Source organism: Argopecten irradians, chromosome 3 (assembly GCF_041381155.1).
Source record: "Argopecten irradians isolate NY chromosome 3, Ai_NY, whole genome shotgun sequence".
Taxonomy (NCBI): domain Eukaryota; kingdom Metazoa; phylum Mollusca; class Bivalvia; order Pectinida; family Pectinidae; genus Argopecten; species Argopecten irradians.
In genome coordinates, this window is record NC_091136.1 from 12,607,600 (window position 1) to 12,622,922 (window position 15,323).

Sequence of the window (15,323 nt, forward strand, 5' to 3'; positions counted from 1 at the left end):
TGTTGTCCTTTCCGTTAACGGATATGTCTATTCACTATAAGAGAGGTAACGCGGGGATTATAAGAGGGCAAATGGACAATGATGTTCTTTGGTTAAGGTTTTAGTGCAAGTGTTGAATGCTTTAACAGATTATTTTGATTTCTAGCTTGATAAGTGAGAAAACGAAGCATTTTTTAATATGTCAAGAGACCCCATTTCCCAAAATGTACTTAATTAAGCTCTGGTTAATAAAGGCTACCAGAAACGAGCTTTGCTGTTTTCAATTAATACTATGTTTTCCTTTTTTTCAATCGAATTTAATATTTAGACTTCTACTTTAATTTATAGTATATCCGAAGGCATAATTTTGCACGGTTTATATCATTAATGCTTTTTTCAGGTTGACGGAAGTGTTGGACGATGTGTCTGAATTTTCTTGCGGGAATAGTTCGTTCGGAACAAACAGCGCTCGAAGCACCTACGCAACTATAGCGACATTTAACAGTCGCAAATATCTACATTCACGTCAACCATCTCAGGATACAACGTACGACGTATCACCAAATCAACCCACACTGATCTCTGATGGATACATCCACGCTGTTTACGAGGATTCCGGAGAAGGCGCTGCGGCGATGGATTCCAAGAAAGAAACAGCAAGTATGTCGTCAGAAATGTTAAAACCGTCACCACCTACCAGATGTAGTGGCGCGTCTAACTTTGTAAATAATAATAACAACGATGAGGAATGGTCTGTCTCAAAGATGGATTCAGAGCGATTGAGTGATAGGCATCACAACTATTCCACACCTTCATTAAAGGATAGTAAAGTCGAAGAGTTAAGTGGTAAAGTTTACTCTGTGGTAACAAGCAACCAACTAAAGAATCAGCCAGTAAACTATGCTGATCCGTCCTCCAATCAATCGAATGATGAAAAAGTACAATATGTAGGAAAACAAAAACAGACCAATGACAGTGATGATAATGTTAGTTCTGGAAGAGAAGTGTGGGTTTAAACGAGGAAACATGAAGCATTTGTTACATCACAAACCTTTAGCATATGGGACGCTGTGACCGAGTGGATAGACCGTCATTGGGAGACCACAAACTACAAGCTAGGTTTCGAGGTGACTAGCTTTGTCTTAAAAGGGCCGTGAGTCGGTTTTAATCCTCGAAGTCTTCTTTACACAAAAAAAATATGGCATATCCTTAATAAATAGCTAAGGTTATTGATAGAGATGAAGTGAACAATTCAAATCAATTTCCTTAGCATATGCACTTCTGTTAATAATAGTTCACGTTTTCATATTATGGACATTGAACAAAATTGCAATTTAGACAATTTTCCATACTGGGATTGTAGTAATCACAAATTAAAGGTCAAGAGTTATTACAACTCATGCAAAACAAAGCTATGCCACGAAGGTCTTTTTATTTTGGATTTCAAAAAGGGATGCTAAACTAGCAGCTTCCAAACGTTTATGCAAAGCTATTACCATTCTACTTTTTCATGAATTAAAATCATTTTTCATTAGAAGGTTGTACAGATCAAAAGACAATGCAATACCTACCATTTTGTAAAACATCGTTTCGTGGCAATATTTTCAGGATTAACACATTTTAGAGGCGTTTCATTTACACAATAAGCATTTGGAAAACTTGTTTTGACTGAAATGATTTCGCGCTGATATCTTTTTGCAAAATATAATCGCCAGTAGAATACGCTAAATTTAACCACTCATGAATATAAGTTCATGAACTCTTGAATGTAAATCCCTAATTATTGTAACTTGATACTTCCTGAATAGTACATCGTGTGGCACTTATGCCTAATACTTCCATACAGCTGTACATACTTCGTGGTTTTGAGAGTACTATTAAAAAATTGCTTAAAAATTCTGTATTTGCATATAAAAGACTTATCTGCCCTTGTGGACAGGTACTGATTGTGACGTTATGTGTTTGCGAGTGTAACGTCATACCTTTCGGAGAAATCGACGTGAATTGCGCTCACAAAATAATGACGTCACAATGGATACCTACATGCAAGGGAGCTTATTCTGTAATATGCAAAGACGGAATTACATGTAATGATATTGAAAATTAAATTCAAGTGTACATATGTAATTACGATTGTAGCAATAACTGCACACCTGCTGCATGAACATTTTAATGTTATATCCGTACACGTTGTATTTTGTATCGCACTGTCTATCTAGCTCTTTATGGTCCTCTTTTGATGTCGCAAGATTTGTGTTTTTGTACAACGGTGAAGAGAACTGCAAACCAACATTCCGTCCCGTTTGATTTACTTTCGCGAATTTTGCGAACAAAGTCAATTTACTAATGCTCATCTTCGCTTATGAAATATTAACATCACTAATATTGATATCAGTTCCCATTCATTTTTAAATCAGCTAATTCGCTATTTTCACGAACTCATATTGAAATGGAAAATTGCGAGTAGACGGAAAAGAAAGCTGGTTGACAACGTATGGCGAACTAATATCCGTCCATCATGCATGAATAATTACTAAATATTCCTGTCTAAAAGATGGCAAAACAAGTATTTGTGGTTTGTTCATTCAGAAGAGGATTAGCTTTATCAATTGATTCCAAACAAATATTGTGCAATCCTAATATCAGTCGAAAAGTTACATGATCGTAAACACATTGCCTAATGTTAAAGGCTGTGTTTTAATGTTAATTAAGTAAATAAATGAATATTGCCTCCAAATCAATGTTGTCTTTTTGACTGACTCGAGCCAGTTAACATGTTGTCTAGTTTCACATGCAGGCCAAAGACTCTCGTTCTATCACAAGTTAAACATTATTATTGCATAAGTGTATTAATCGTACATACATATATCTGTATTGTTTCTCCCAAAACATTTGTACGGTGGAAATGTTATCGCGGTAAAATTGATGATTTAATTATTGTCGATTATGAACTTCGGCTAATGAAGCTAATAATATGTAGTAAAAAGGCGTCAGCATTTCGTGTTTACGTAGTTTAACATCACTTGATACTGTCTCGTAATAAGGAATTTAAACACATAATTTGAGTGGAGATTAGCTTAACGTTTTACATGACATAGCTTCGTAATTTGGATGGCGTTTTTTCCTTAATATCAATGTGATTATTTACTAAGCAGTTTGACCTTTACTGGTCTGTATGGCGAGAACACGACGTGCTCTGTGGACATTGACTGGTTGTCATCTAAGATAATTTTGACGGCATCAGTATAGGCTCTATCATTCCATTTCAAATTTAGCAGACAATTGAGCAAAATCATCCTGGCTTTCCGGTTGGACATTTGCTTAATAAAAGCTATTGAAAATAAAGAGAGATGGATATTATATAAATTGATTTTATTTTAAAAAGTTATCAAAGCAGTGAAGTACAAATTAAAAGCAATAAAAACAGCGCGTCAATAGAATTTAAGAATAGAAAACACACAAAGTACAATTGCATAATAGATAAGAAAAAAATACAATTTCTAAAACAAATTAATTGATATTCTGACTGAAAGTTTGAAGGTCGATTTTCCATCTTCGTTACTCTTACACTGACGTGAAGTATCTTGTAAGAGTGAAACCTAAAATAAATTGACTTGAAACTTACTGTTGAACACTTTTCTAACCTTGATTTAAAATCCGTTTCTGAACATAAAATATCAAATGGTCTGTTATTTCAGCAAGTCGAAATTTTACAGTTTTCGCGATTTTACTTTTAGGTTATATACGATTCAACGATTTCTTAATATTTAGCGGATGAATTTTTCTTAAAATGCTCCGCGTTATCGCGATAATATTATCTCTGCGGAAATAACCGCTCGTACACGGTATATCTTATTTCAATTAATGATTATATTTAAAACAGGCTATTTAGTTAAGAATCATTAAGCAAAACAAGTTATGTACATATATTACAGGTGACATTGATTACTGCTACTGATTATGAAGGTTATAATGATTCGAATCTTTTCCTTTATGCATTGATTCAAGTCTGTAATTCATCAGTGATACATAAGTGCTTCTTAAAATGGAGAAAGAAGTCGGACGAAATAATCAAATAATGCATTTGCAATCCGAAAAACCTTAATAATGTTACTATTTTATTTCTCCGAACACAAATACAAATTAACATTTTATCTACTTCTTTTAATCAGAAGTTTACATATCAATGTCTAAATTTCTTATTTATGCATCGTCAAGCGTATTTATGTCAAATCAAAGAGCAAAAACCATCAAATACTGTATAACTCCGAAATATTTTATATAAATGTATATAAGAATAGAAGTAAATAAATACTATAACTTTATATGCAGTTCATACTAAATGTATTGATAAGAGCACAGTGTAGTCGGTTATTTTCGCGGCACATCGCTATGAACGCGAAAATTTAATTCGTGAAAAAATGAGTTGAATGATTTCTACCTTTAAAATCCATATCGCGAAAATATAAAATTGATAAAAGATTTTTTAAAATCAAATCGCGAAAATTTTGGTCCGCGAAAATAACCGGCTATACCGTTATTTCTACATTGAACAAGGAAATTTCAGTGAATAGATATAATACAAAAACTGGTGTGTTGACTGAACTCTAAATATAGCATTCCGTGTTTGTTTCATTATAGAATATATAATGTATATCGATATAAATGAAATAGTATTCAAAGACAATAACTTCTAAATGAATAGTAGGTTTTTTATAATTTCTCAAAATATGTGGTGCATTGGTAGAAGGCGCAGGTATGTTTGGCTAGGCGATTGGGTGCCGTAGATCGTGTGTTCGAGGCCCGGATAGGGCACGAGTCAATAAATTGTCATGCTTTGTTAAATTGTGTTTCTTTGATATATAAATAGTTATTTTGTTAATGGTAATCATTTGAATCAAGAATACTGTGCTTTCTATAAAAAAAACCTCATTACATCATAAATGAAGCAATAATTGATTTCATCATAAAAACGCTATGGAGTAAAATATATGTTGATATATTATTTCTGGTAATGTTAAACAATGATTGAATATTACAAACGTAATGTTATTTCCCATAAACTATAAGAACACCTGCCTACAGGTGTTGACAAACTCAACTTTATAAAGCAAAAAAACATTATTAAAGTTATACAGAACATGCAAAAAAATAAACATCATACACATATATCATTGATAAGAGACGGGTTATCCAGAAATGATCTTCCGTTTTCACGGATGTAGATCAAGCCCTTCATTAATTCTCTTAATATATGGCGTAGAAGCTGGTACCATTTCGACACGGTTTGTTTTTGTTATGATACAATGCACAATTTCATACTTTCCAAAATATTATATAAAGTGTACACTATTAATGTTCAAAATAAAAATTGGCAATGATTAAAGTGTTGAACAAATAAATATTAATTTAAAAAACAAATTTTGTTCCTCAAGTGTCGTACCTGGTCTCCTTTTTACTATCAGAGCTATACGACCACGATATCTTTTAGTAGTACATACGAGTCTAGTAAATAGGAAGTGATTATATCGACAAAAATGTTCGGTGCCAGGATGCGCGAGATATGAAATTTAATTAAAATGATTTCTTCGGTTTACAAGTTCTAATTTACATAATCATCAATAAAGTAGCGGAGATTTTTTTCATCTCAATGTCAATTTTTGTATTGTGATGTCAAAAGATCTATTTTAATTCAACATGGTTATTTCCAAATGCTGTAGATTTCTCGCTGATTCGTATGTATGTCTTGGAGATATCGTGATCCAACCGTATTATGTCATATCAAATTACTTCTAAAAATCTATAATACACAGAGCATGCACAGTTTTATTTGTTCCTGAAAATATTCGTTAAATGTGATATAAAGCAAAAGTTAAGGCCGAAAATAAAACTGTACAGAAATGGTCCATATACCCACATTATGATGTAGACAAAGCAAACATATACCATTATAAATTCTAAAATACCGAATGGTTTATTATCATCACTACAAGAAATAATCGGAGCACACAGAGGGCGAAAAAAAAAGAAAACAAATATCACATGATCACTTTAAGTGGTCAAACAAGGCGCTTTAAGATTAAATCAAACATATATTTAAATTTTCATCATAATATTATGCATTGAATAAAAAAAGCACTGATAAAATACTGAGTATATTTACATTATGTCTTTTGGTTAAAATAATTATACGCGCAAAACGTTATAGATATATGCATATTAAAACCACAAATGTAGATATCTTCATAAATATGTTATATTAAAGGTAAAAAAAAAACCACATATACAGTAAATTAAAACTTATAAAATGTGTCAATTCTAGAAAAATATCTTTACACTAAGAAAAGTTTGACAGTTACACTAGACGTTCGCTTGCTCGAACCTCATTGGTGACTTTCGAAATCATCATTTAATGATTAGGTATTATTAATCATTTATAAGGTTATATTTGGTAAGCAAAAAATCCTATATAAAACATTTGCCATTAGTTAAAATAAATATGAAAATACTGAAATCTGGACCGAATTCATAACGTTTTGAGTTCGATGACCATACTATATCTTGATTAAGCATCTGTGCATCAAGTGATGATTATGCTACAAACAATTTCATAGACATAAACAATCAGTCATATCATTGTTAATTCATACACCATGTTTGTATTTTGGAAAAGTATCTATAAAAACATGGAAAAAAATCCTTAACATGAGCATCCAATAGCACATGCATGGTACAAGTCATCCTCAATACTCATGGAGTTATTTGTTGTGTCCCTAAACTATCTCATATGAAAACAGAAGACAGCTAAGGAGAAAAACCTGACCAATCACAGGCCTGTAGAGATTTTCTTTGAAGATTACAGGGAGAACGACACCAAACTTCAAACACAGTCAGCCACAGTGTACTGTTACTGAATTATTTCGATGTATTTCAAAGGATCGATTCACTGCTCATTTGTTGTCAAACATAGAACCTCTAGATTAACTATGAGATAATCAAGGGGTGGATATGACGACAGTGATAATAACCCTTGGAGTATCGAGGATATGTACATTATAAGATTAGTTGATATATTGGCTGTACGCTTGAATCAGCCATTTCTATTTCCATGCAAATGTATTACAAGACTCTTTCATATGTGTGTATGAAGGATATGGATATTCTACCCGAGGATCACAAAATGTTGTAAAAACCGAGACTTGCCGAGGCTTTCACAACGTTTTGTGATCCCGAGGGTAGAACATCCCTATCCTTCATACCCACCTATGACAGAGAATTTTTCTCTCATACTTCGACGTTTAACTACAATTTTACAACTACGACTTTCCGCCATTTTGTGAAATGAATACGAAAAAAATCAGTGAATGCAAATAATTTTTCCATGCATGATAATTGCTCGATGTTTTCAACGCAAATTATATTGTTTGCATCTTTTAAAACAAATACATCATTGTTTCAGAAAAAAGAAGAAGTTAAAATTGTACCGAGAAAGTAGTAATTTTGTTGACGCTGTGACGTCACGAGGCTTTACTACATAGGCGACATGAGTATTGCCCTAGACCAGCCAGTATTACACGTGTAGGTATGAGAGAAATTAGGGTCTTAAATGAGAGATCATTTCATATACCATAGATATTTTGCTAGCCTAGACGAGCAAAATGTTAGGCTTCTAGACATTTACAACAAGAACATGTTTTATGACATAGCTATAACAGCCTCAATCTGTGTTTTAATCAGATTGTAACAGCCTTCATTTCTAAAATTACGATGTCAAAATGTGTCGCAAAATAACTCCGACTGCCATTTGGTCACGGCGTCCTCGAATGCTGGCGTCATGCCATGAATTTCCTCTCCAGGGTTGCCAATGAAAAAAAACAAGAATTATTTCACTCGAAATAAGTAAAAGAAAATATTACATTGGCAAAGTAACCGGATAAAAGACGGATTGTCATAATAGATAATATCAGACATTTACATACTCTCATCGCACAACATCAGAAATGAGAGCAGGCCTGTTTAAGCAAATTATGAAACAGTTAACCTCTGATAACCCGAACACCAATAATCCGTAAAACCCACAATATGAACAAAAATCAGTGAACGGATTCGATTTTTGACCAAGTAGAGGGACATCAGTAGTCCGGACAGTTCACAATTCAGAAAACTCGGGTTGGTAACGTTAGTATCCGGATTATCGAGGGTCCACTGCACTCAATACTGAGTTGCTAAATTGAACATTTGTTTGATATTACACTTGATAAAAGCTACTTTGGATTAGTAATTTAGTAGCAATAAGAATGCTGCGAAAATATTTCCTGTAGAATGAACATGTCATTGGTGTAAACCACTCTCGGGATAATGTCCCCTATCCTCCATTTAACGGAACCACTCTAATCTCCTCGTCATTTTTCTCCGAAATAAGCCTACGTTCACAGAAGAGGACGAGACGTTCCAATTGGTACGGGGCAAGAAAAATATCCGTATTTTAACCAGGTTTCCAAATGCCAAGCTGCAGACAAACTGACATGCATTTTTCTAGTTTTTCAGTACTGTCAGTTCTAGCCCTGATTTCTCGAAACAAACTTCAGTAAAGTCATTTTTTTACTAAAGTTATACAATGAATTCTGTGTTCTTAGTTTCGAGATACCAGGACCTGTCGAATATGTTTAGTAGCTACAGATAGCAGGATGTTGGTCTTAACATGGAAATTTGAAATATAACGATATCTGTCTGGAGGACGACTTGCTTAATTTTGTTCCTGTATGTTATGCCACCTCTAGAAACACTTGTTCGCTATTGATTTACGTGTCTTTCACACCTTGAATACTTTCTTGAAAGGAATTTAAAAATATCTACGATCTATTTCATTCTGAGATTTCATATCAAATCAATGTCATTTGATAATACCAAATATATCATGTAATGGCTGTGATGAAGCAACGCAAGGCTCGAATTTTGCGAAAACATGATCATACTGTTATTGAATTGTTGTTGTTGTTGTTGTTTTTTTGCAACGCCCCGTGTGCGTTTTGCTTAAATTAAAGATCAACAACCAGTCATGAGTAAGCCACAATTTCAGTTAGTGTTGGAGAACAAGGTATGGTGATATGGTCAAAACAACACAAAATATTTAGAAAATATACAATGTTCTCCGTTTCAGCTTAATTTAAGCCAGCCAAATTTGATTTGCATTCAGGAAAATATGGAACTGTAGGCATGTACACAACACTTTACCAATGTCGAAAGAATGTAGTAGCATGGCATAACACCAGTGTCTCCTGAACACATCAGCATCTTAAATATCTATAAAAGACGCATCTGATGAAGTAATCCAAAAGCAAGAAAGGACTGGTGTCTAATGCATAGCTACGTAACGGTGCCGTCATCCATTCACGTGAATGTCCTGACAGTTGTCGTCTGAAATGGGAGAGAAGTGTGCCAACTGGTTGTTCTGTTCGAGGCATTCCATAGCCTCACGTAGTCTGTAGCACATATACGTTTTCTCATGATCAGGCCACTTTCCTACATAGACAAGAGCCGGTGTCACTTTGTCGACGTCTTCGTTTCTAGTGAGAAAGGAGACTAAACCACCACTGTGCCCAGGTTCTCCAAAAGACACTTCGGAATCCCCTGATTCTTCAATAAGATCCATTCTTCGTGGAACATCACAGAAAGGAATTTTGACACTATGGTCGTGCCCACAGTGCCATAATCTGTTATCGCCACTGTTGTCATCGTCTTCACTTGGTGTAAGATACTGGACGGCTACGTACTTCCCATAAGCTGTTCGGTTTTCTCGGCCTTTTTTGAAAACCTCCTTTCCCCGTAGCAGTCGGAAGTTTAAATCGGGAAAGCTCACATCCCTTTTACGGCCAGGTGTTGGTCCTTGTATACTCCTGTCAATTACACAGGATCCGTTCAAGCTAATGCAGGAGATATCCACGAATCCATCAGAGAGAGTGGTAAAAGGATGACTGTCTTCCACGCCGTATGTGTGAATACAGGTCCCGGTCGAAACAACACAGCCACACGGGTAGTCATTTTCTTGACAGTGGTTACATCTATTTTGAAAAAGCTTAACAAAGGCATTTCTCTGAGTAACCACGTGTTTGCATGTGAAATACACAACGCAGCCGTCCGATACACGTTCTGCAAAGAGAGTTACAGATCCGAAGCATTCCCTTCCTGATTCTCCCGTAAATAGATGAAACTGCACGTCCTTTTCTCGTGACCGGAAGTAGATCCGTTTATTTTCAATTCCTGACCTACGTGTGCGTTCGTCACCACGAATTGCGTCTTCCACTATCGTGATTAAGCATGGTAGGTTTTCACGCCAGGTGTCTTCGCAAACACTCACTTCAAACTCGTTTTTCCAAAATCCAAAAGATTTCAAGCCCGATATCCTGATTGAAAAAAAAAGTAAAAATATGAATAATAATGATGATAAACACAAGTCACCTCTCTCAAAATAACCATTTTGTTCATTGATAAAAAGGCAAACATTGCTTGACAAACTTGTTGATTTGTATTTATACTAAATGGTTTGTCTCGGCGAAAACGTGTGCATGATATTTCAGTAGATTCTCACATAAATATATAAATCAAATGACTCGAGATGTTTCAATATAAAATAAGGCAAATTCCTTTAAAAATAAATTTTGATATCGTGAAAAACACTCGGATTTATCAGACTTTTGGTTTTCTTAGAAAAAAGACCTAATTTATTTTTGATATAGCGTGTATCTATTATTAGCTTACTTCAAATTATCAAGTGTTAACAGTCTAATTGTCGTTAAATCCACAAAATATCAAATCAAGAGTTTCTTTTTATCAAACAGCTCGAATTTTGTACTAACTTGTGTTTTTTCGGCATCTACATGGCATATTGTGAAAGAATGGGTTTTACCTACCGTGAAAGGGAGGTTTTAGCGTAGATGTTTATATCATCATTGTTTATCGCCTCGGCAACTTCTCGGTAGTATTCGTAAAGTTCCTGCACGTGAGGTGATGTCATTTCAATGTACTCCCTTATTTCATTTAACGCATTTTCGATTTCGTTGCTCATCCATGTCGAAATGTTTTTGCCATCTTTAGCAACAATTTGTGCTATCTGACAGGCAATTTCGTTGGGACTTTTCCGAAGTCTGAATATACGTAGGTCTGTTGTCGAGGACATAATAGTTCCGGTGACAAATCCACTGAACATACAAGAAAATGTTTCCAAGATATATTCCGAGTAGAAGAAAGAATTTCTTCTGAGACACGGGATACGAGTACAACCCGTAGGGTGTGACCGTCCTTTTCTTGTTTTCAAGTTGTTCTCAGAACAACATATTTTCCATGTTTGTTTAATAACAAGGACTCCGTACTGGGGTAAGATATTTCCCAAAATTTCAGAGCATCGAGTCGGTGGTTGACCTGGCACCTGGTTTGCCAGGTCGTAAAGTTTGTTTTCAGTAGAGTTGAAAACATCAAGGAGTTTATCTCTGAACTTTTCCTTAGTGTTGCTTGTCTCATCTTCCTTTCCCCACAAAGGCTCTTTGCACAAGGAATGAAGTCGGTTCATCTCCCTGGAAACATGATTCTCCAGATTTTGAGATATCAACTTCAGTAGCATTTGGTCTCTCCGATGGAAGACCCTTGAACCCCGGCACTCGTCGGGGTAACTCACTTCCGGGATTCTTGTGACTAAATCATCCATGTAATGGTACATCTGTTTCCTTGAAGTCACCTTCTCATCAATCACAAACAACATTGTTCGCAAATACTTCTCGGTTGGACCAAGTGCTTTCAGAACTCTAATGACGTCTTGCTATAAAGTCAGAGTAATAGAGGTTTCAATATACGATAAATATTTATAATTCAAATTTGCTTGTAACGAGCATTTTTATTGGCTTAAACAAATTTCTTAATCAGCCCATAAAGGAAAAAACGGCGTCGCCGTTTGTAACGTCGCTTCGGATTGGCTGAGAGAACGGCGTAATGATTTCATAGATAAAAGAGTCCCAAAATGAATTTGAATATTGAATTTAGAATTATATTTAGTATATTGAAATATAAGGATTAATTTGAATAGATTTCTTATGGAGATATAACACAAAAATCTGAGTGTACTCTAAGTACACCGCGAACACGCAGATTTTAGTGTTATATCTCAATAACATGAAAAATCTATTCAAGTTAATCCTTACACAGCTTGGCAAATTGGGTATACCTTTGCCGTCAATAAATGTTTTTTCTTCAATAATCTATTGAAAACCATAAGGTGTAATGAATTAAACTGTTTTAATCATTCAAATGGACAGACAAACATGTATGATGCCTCATAAACATTAGTTACAACACAGAATTCATAAACTTGTTTTCTTGTTTTTATGCTTTATGTATGAAATCGTAGACCACTACACAGTATGTACTCATAACACTGTACTGTAGATGTCAATATAATGATTTTTGGTAGTACTACCAAAACTCATTATCAGCTCATATTCATTCTTGTGAAATCAAAACCTGCGCATTGTAAGTATTGCAAATTTCAAAATGTTGGTAGTTTTTGGTTGTGAATCAAATATTAAAAACTCGTCTTGATTCGTGATTATGAAAATTAAGGCACATATTACTTTAAGATTGAACGCTTAATGATATACCGATGGCGTGAAGATAAGATGTTGCCTACCCTCTGTGCAACGTGTTAAATTGCATGGTGGGTGCTAGTGATTTGGGAGCTAATGGTATTACTTTCGGAGTTTCTGTGATTTGTGTTACATGAAAGGCATTTAATTAGCTATCAAGGTTGCCAAACGTATCTAAATATATAGAAAAGCTAGAATATATAACAATCAAATATAAATACAAACATATAATAATAAATCGCAATTAGTCGATGATACAATACTCAACACAACAAGAGGCCTATGAAAAATAGCATTCAACTGGCAATTGCACAATACTACATAGTGAAAGTATGCAATACTGGCAAAACATCTTTGGGCCAATACACACGAATCAAACATGCTGGAAATTTCCTCAACAATCAATCAAAGCATGCTACAGGTCCGATATCAGGTATATAAGCCTCTTTAATAATTGACAAGAAGTCGTTTAAAGGGTAAAGCATCTTTCACCCCTGTGACCTTAAACGAAAGTCAAGGTCATTTATCTGAACAAACTTTGTAGCACATGCAACATGCTCAAAATAAAGTCTCTGCCTTTTAGTTATTGAAAATATGTTGTTTAAACAAGTCAGACTGTTGACCTCCGTGACCTTAAATGGCGTTTAGGTAATATATTTGAACACATTTAGTAACCTCGCATCCCAGCATGTTACAGGCCCAATATCAGATCCCTAGAACTCTTAGTTATTGATAAAATGTCGCCCTTCATCCCAGTGTGCTACATGCCCAATATCAGGTATTTAGGCATTTTACTAATTGACGAAAAGTCGTTTCAATATATAAGTCTATTTGACCCCAGTGACCTTAAATGAAGGTCAAGGTCATTCATATGAACATATTTGTCACAGCGTGTTACAGACCCAATAGCATGTCTCTTGGTGTTAACTAATCGACAAGAAGTCGTTTCAATATTTTAGTCTATTTGACCCCTGTGACCTTGAATGATCATTAATATGAACAATGTTGGTAGCCCTGTATTCCAAAATGCTGTATATCCAATATCAGGTCGCGTAAAACTCTTATATCGCTGTCCTATAAGATATACTTACGCATTCAGTTACCATTCCCTCTCCTGATAAAAGTGCCAAAAATACTGATGGGTGAGTGTGACACTTCATATCTTCTAAAAATTCATCAACAGAACAACCGCCGACTTTATTTTCTCCAATACCCATATGGTTCAATAGAAAATTCTCAACACCTTTTGACTGGTCCATTTTTGCTTTCGTTACTAAGAATAAGGTTGCAGGATGAAACATATTATCTGCAATGGACACTAAATCATTATGCAGATTTTTCGGTTTCTGTGGTAATGACTTCTTGAATGTTTCCAATTTGTCGTGAAGCTTGTCTTGCAAATACGCCATACGTCGGAATGTTTTGATGTTAAGTGTCGCTCGATAATATTCCATATCTGTAGGAATACCGTCATAGCAAAGGGATGCCATAGTTACCTATCGTATGCTAATATATATAAAATCCAAACTAGTCTCTTTCTTCGCATTTTAGTTATATATCATATTCTACCCGATGAATCACATGTTTTTGTAAATGTGTTCCGTATTTTTCCTTCTCGATGTTCATTTTTGATTAACACACTCCATAATTTATAATTTCATATAATCCTCCTTCACTATCCAGCCGCCATCTTTTAATTACCTAAGACCTATAAATACTTTTCTTGTAAATCCAAACATAAATAGATCTGGGTTAATCCTATATCTATAAATAGAATTCGTGGTTCCCATCGTGTACTATGTTTAATATTTCGATATTTTTAAGTAACAGTTCTTAAAGTTAATAAAACAAAGAAAAAAAACAATTTACCAGCGATCCATACCATAATGCATTAAAATCCTATTAAATTTCATGAACTACTATTACAAACAAGTTAATAGAAGCATCACATACTCTTCTTTCTACTTCCGGTTTACGATTGCTCTACTTTCGCTTTACATAATTTATGGTTGTGTATTATTTCTACGCCATATCGACAGCCCTTGTTAATTGTGATAACGTGCGTGTAAATTGTAATAGGGAAATTAAGCCGGAATTATAACCTTAAAGACACAACAACAAAAATCATCAAAATCCTTAGGATACTATGCGAAGACCGATATTTGTATAACTAAAGTACTGATAATATTCATTTTATTCGTAGGATTTACCAATATTTGCTTATTGTTTCGCTACCGATAAAACTTCATAGACATTTAAATTAATTTTTATACGCAGGCATATTTCAGAAATACGAATAAAATTTCGAATATTTGTAAGGCAGTTTGTTTTTCATTATTGTTTTATGTGCAAAATAAAATATTTGATAAAAAGTATGATTTATTCTTTAAAGCATTTGACATGATACTCGTGCAATGTCTTTATCTACGTGAGCTATTGCCTTTTTCACTTCAATAGAACATAAAAAATAGTAAAATATTGCAGAACTCGCGAAATTAAGCAGGTCAGCACATTCCGCAAACAAACATAACCAACGTTTGATATGAATATAGAATTTATATATAGATTTTTTCTGATTTATTTGTAATAAAAGATGACAAAGTAAAATAGCACTGCGCAATATTTTTATTGAAGCAACAATCTCATAGTGCTTTCCATGCACTGACATGGAAAAACAATACACTGACATGGAAAAACAATGCACTTAATTTG

At 34.4% G+C, this 15,323-nt stretch overlaps 2 protein-coding genes across 2 annotated transcripts in view; one reads left to right on the top strand and one right to left on the bottom strand.

Moving 5' to 3' along the window:
• The window catches only part of LOC138317567 (uncharacterized), a 20,134-nt gene extending 16,796 nt beyond the window's left edge, over window positions 1-3,338 (top strand). The window contains exon 16 of the mRNA XM_069259331.1: window positions 380-3,338. Coding sequence (XP_069115432.1) covers window positions 380-995 — 616 coding nt within the window. The 3' untranslated portion in view covers window positions 996-3,338. The remainder of the gene's footprint in view (window positions 1-379) is intronic.
• Window positions 3,335-14,902, bottom strand: LOC138317569 (uncharacterized). The gene is made up of 3 exons (XM_069259335.1): window positions 13,703-14,902; window positions 10,890-11,791; window positions 3,335-10,382 (listed from the first exon to the last, which is right to left on the bottom strand). Exons 1-3 carry the CDS (start codon window positions 14,099-14,101, stop codon window positions 9,362-9,364), a joined length of 2,322 nt encoding a protein of 773 aa, XP_069115436.1. The 5' UTR covers window positions 14,102-14,902; the 3' UTR covers window positions 3,335-9,361.
• Window positions 14,903-15,323: the final 421 nt, after the last annotated feature.

Excerpts from the sequence above, each read along its gene's own strand:
- LOC138317569 (XM_069259335.1), bottom strand. The coding sequence starts at position 14,101 with ATGGCATCCCTTTGCTATGACGGTATTCCTACAGATATGGAATATTAT. Across the intron at positions 11,792-13,702 it reads AGGGAATGGTAACTGAATGC|CAAGACGTCATTAGAGTTCT; the intron begins GTAAGTATATCT and ends CTGACTTTATAG. Across the intron at positions 10,383-10,889 it reads GCTAAAACCTCCCTTTCACG|GATATCGGGCTTGAAATCTT; the intron begins GTAGGTAAAACC and ends TTTTTCAATCAG.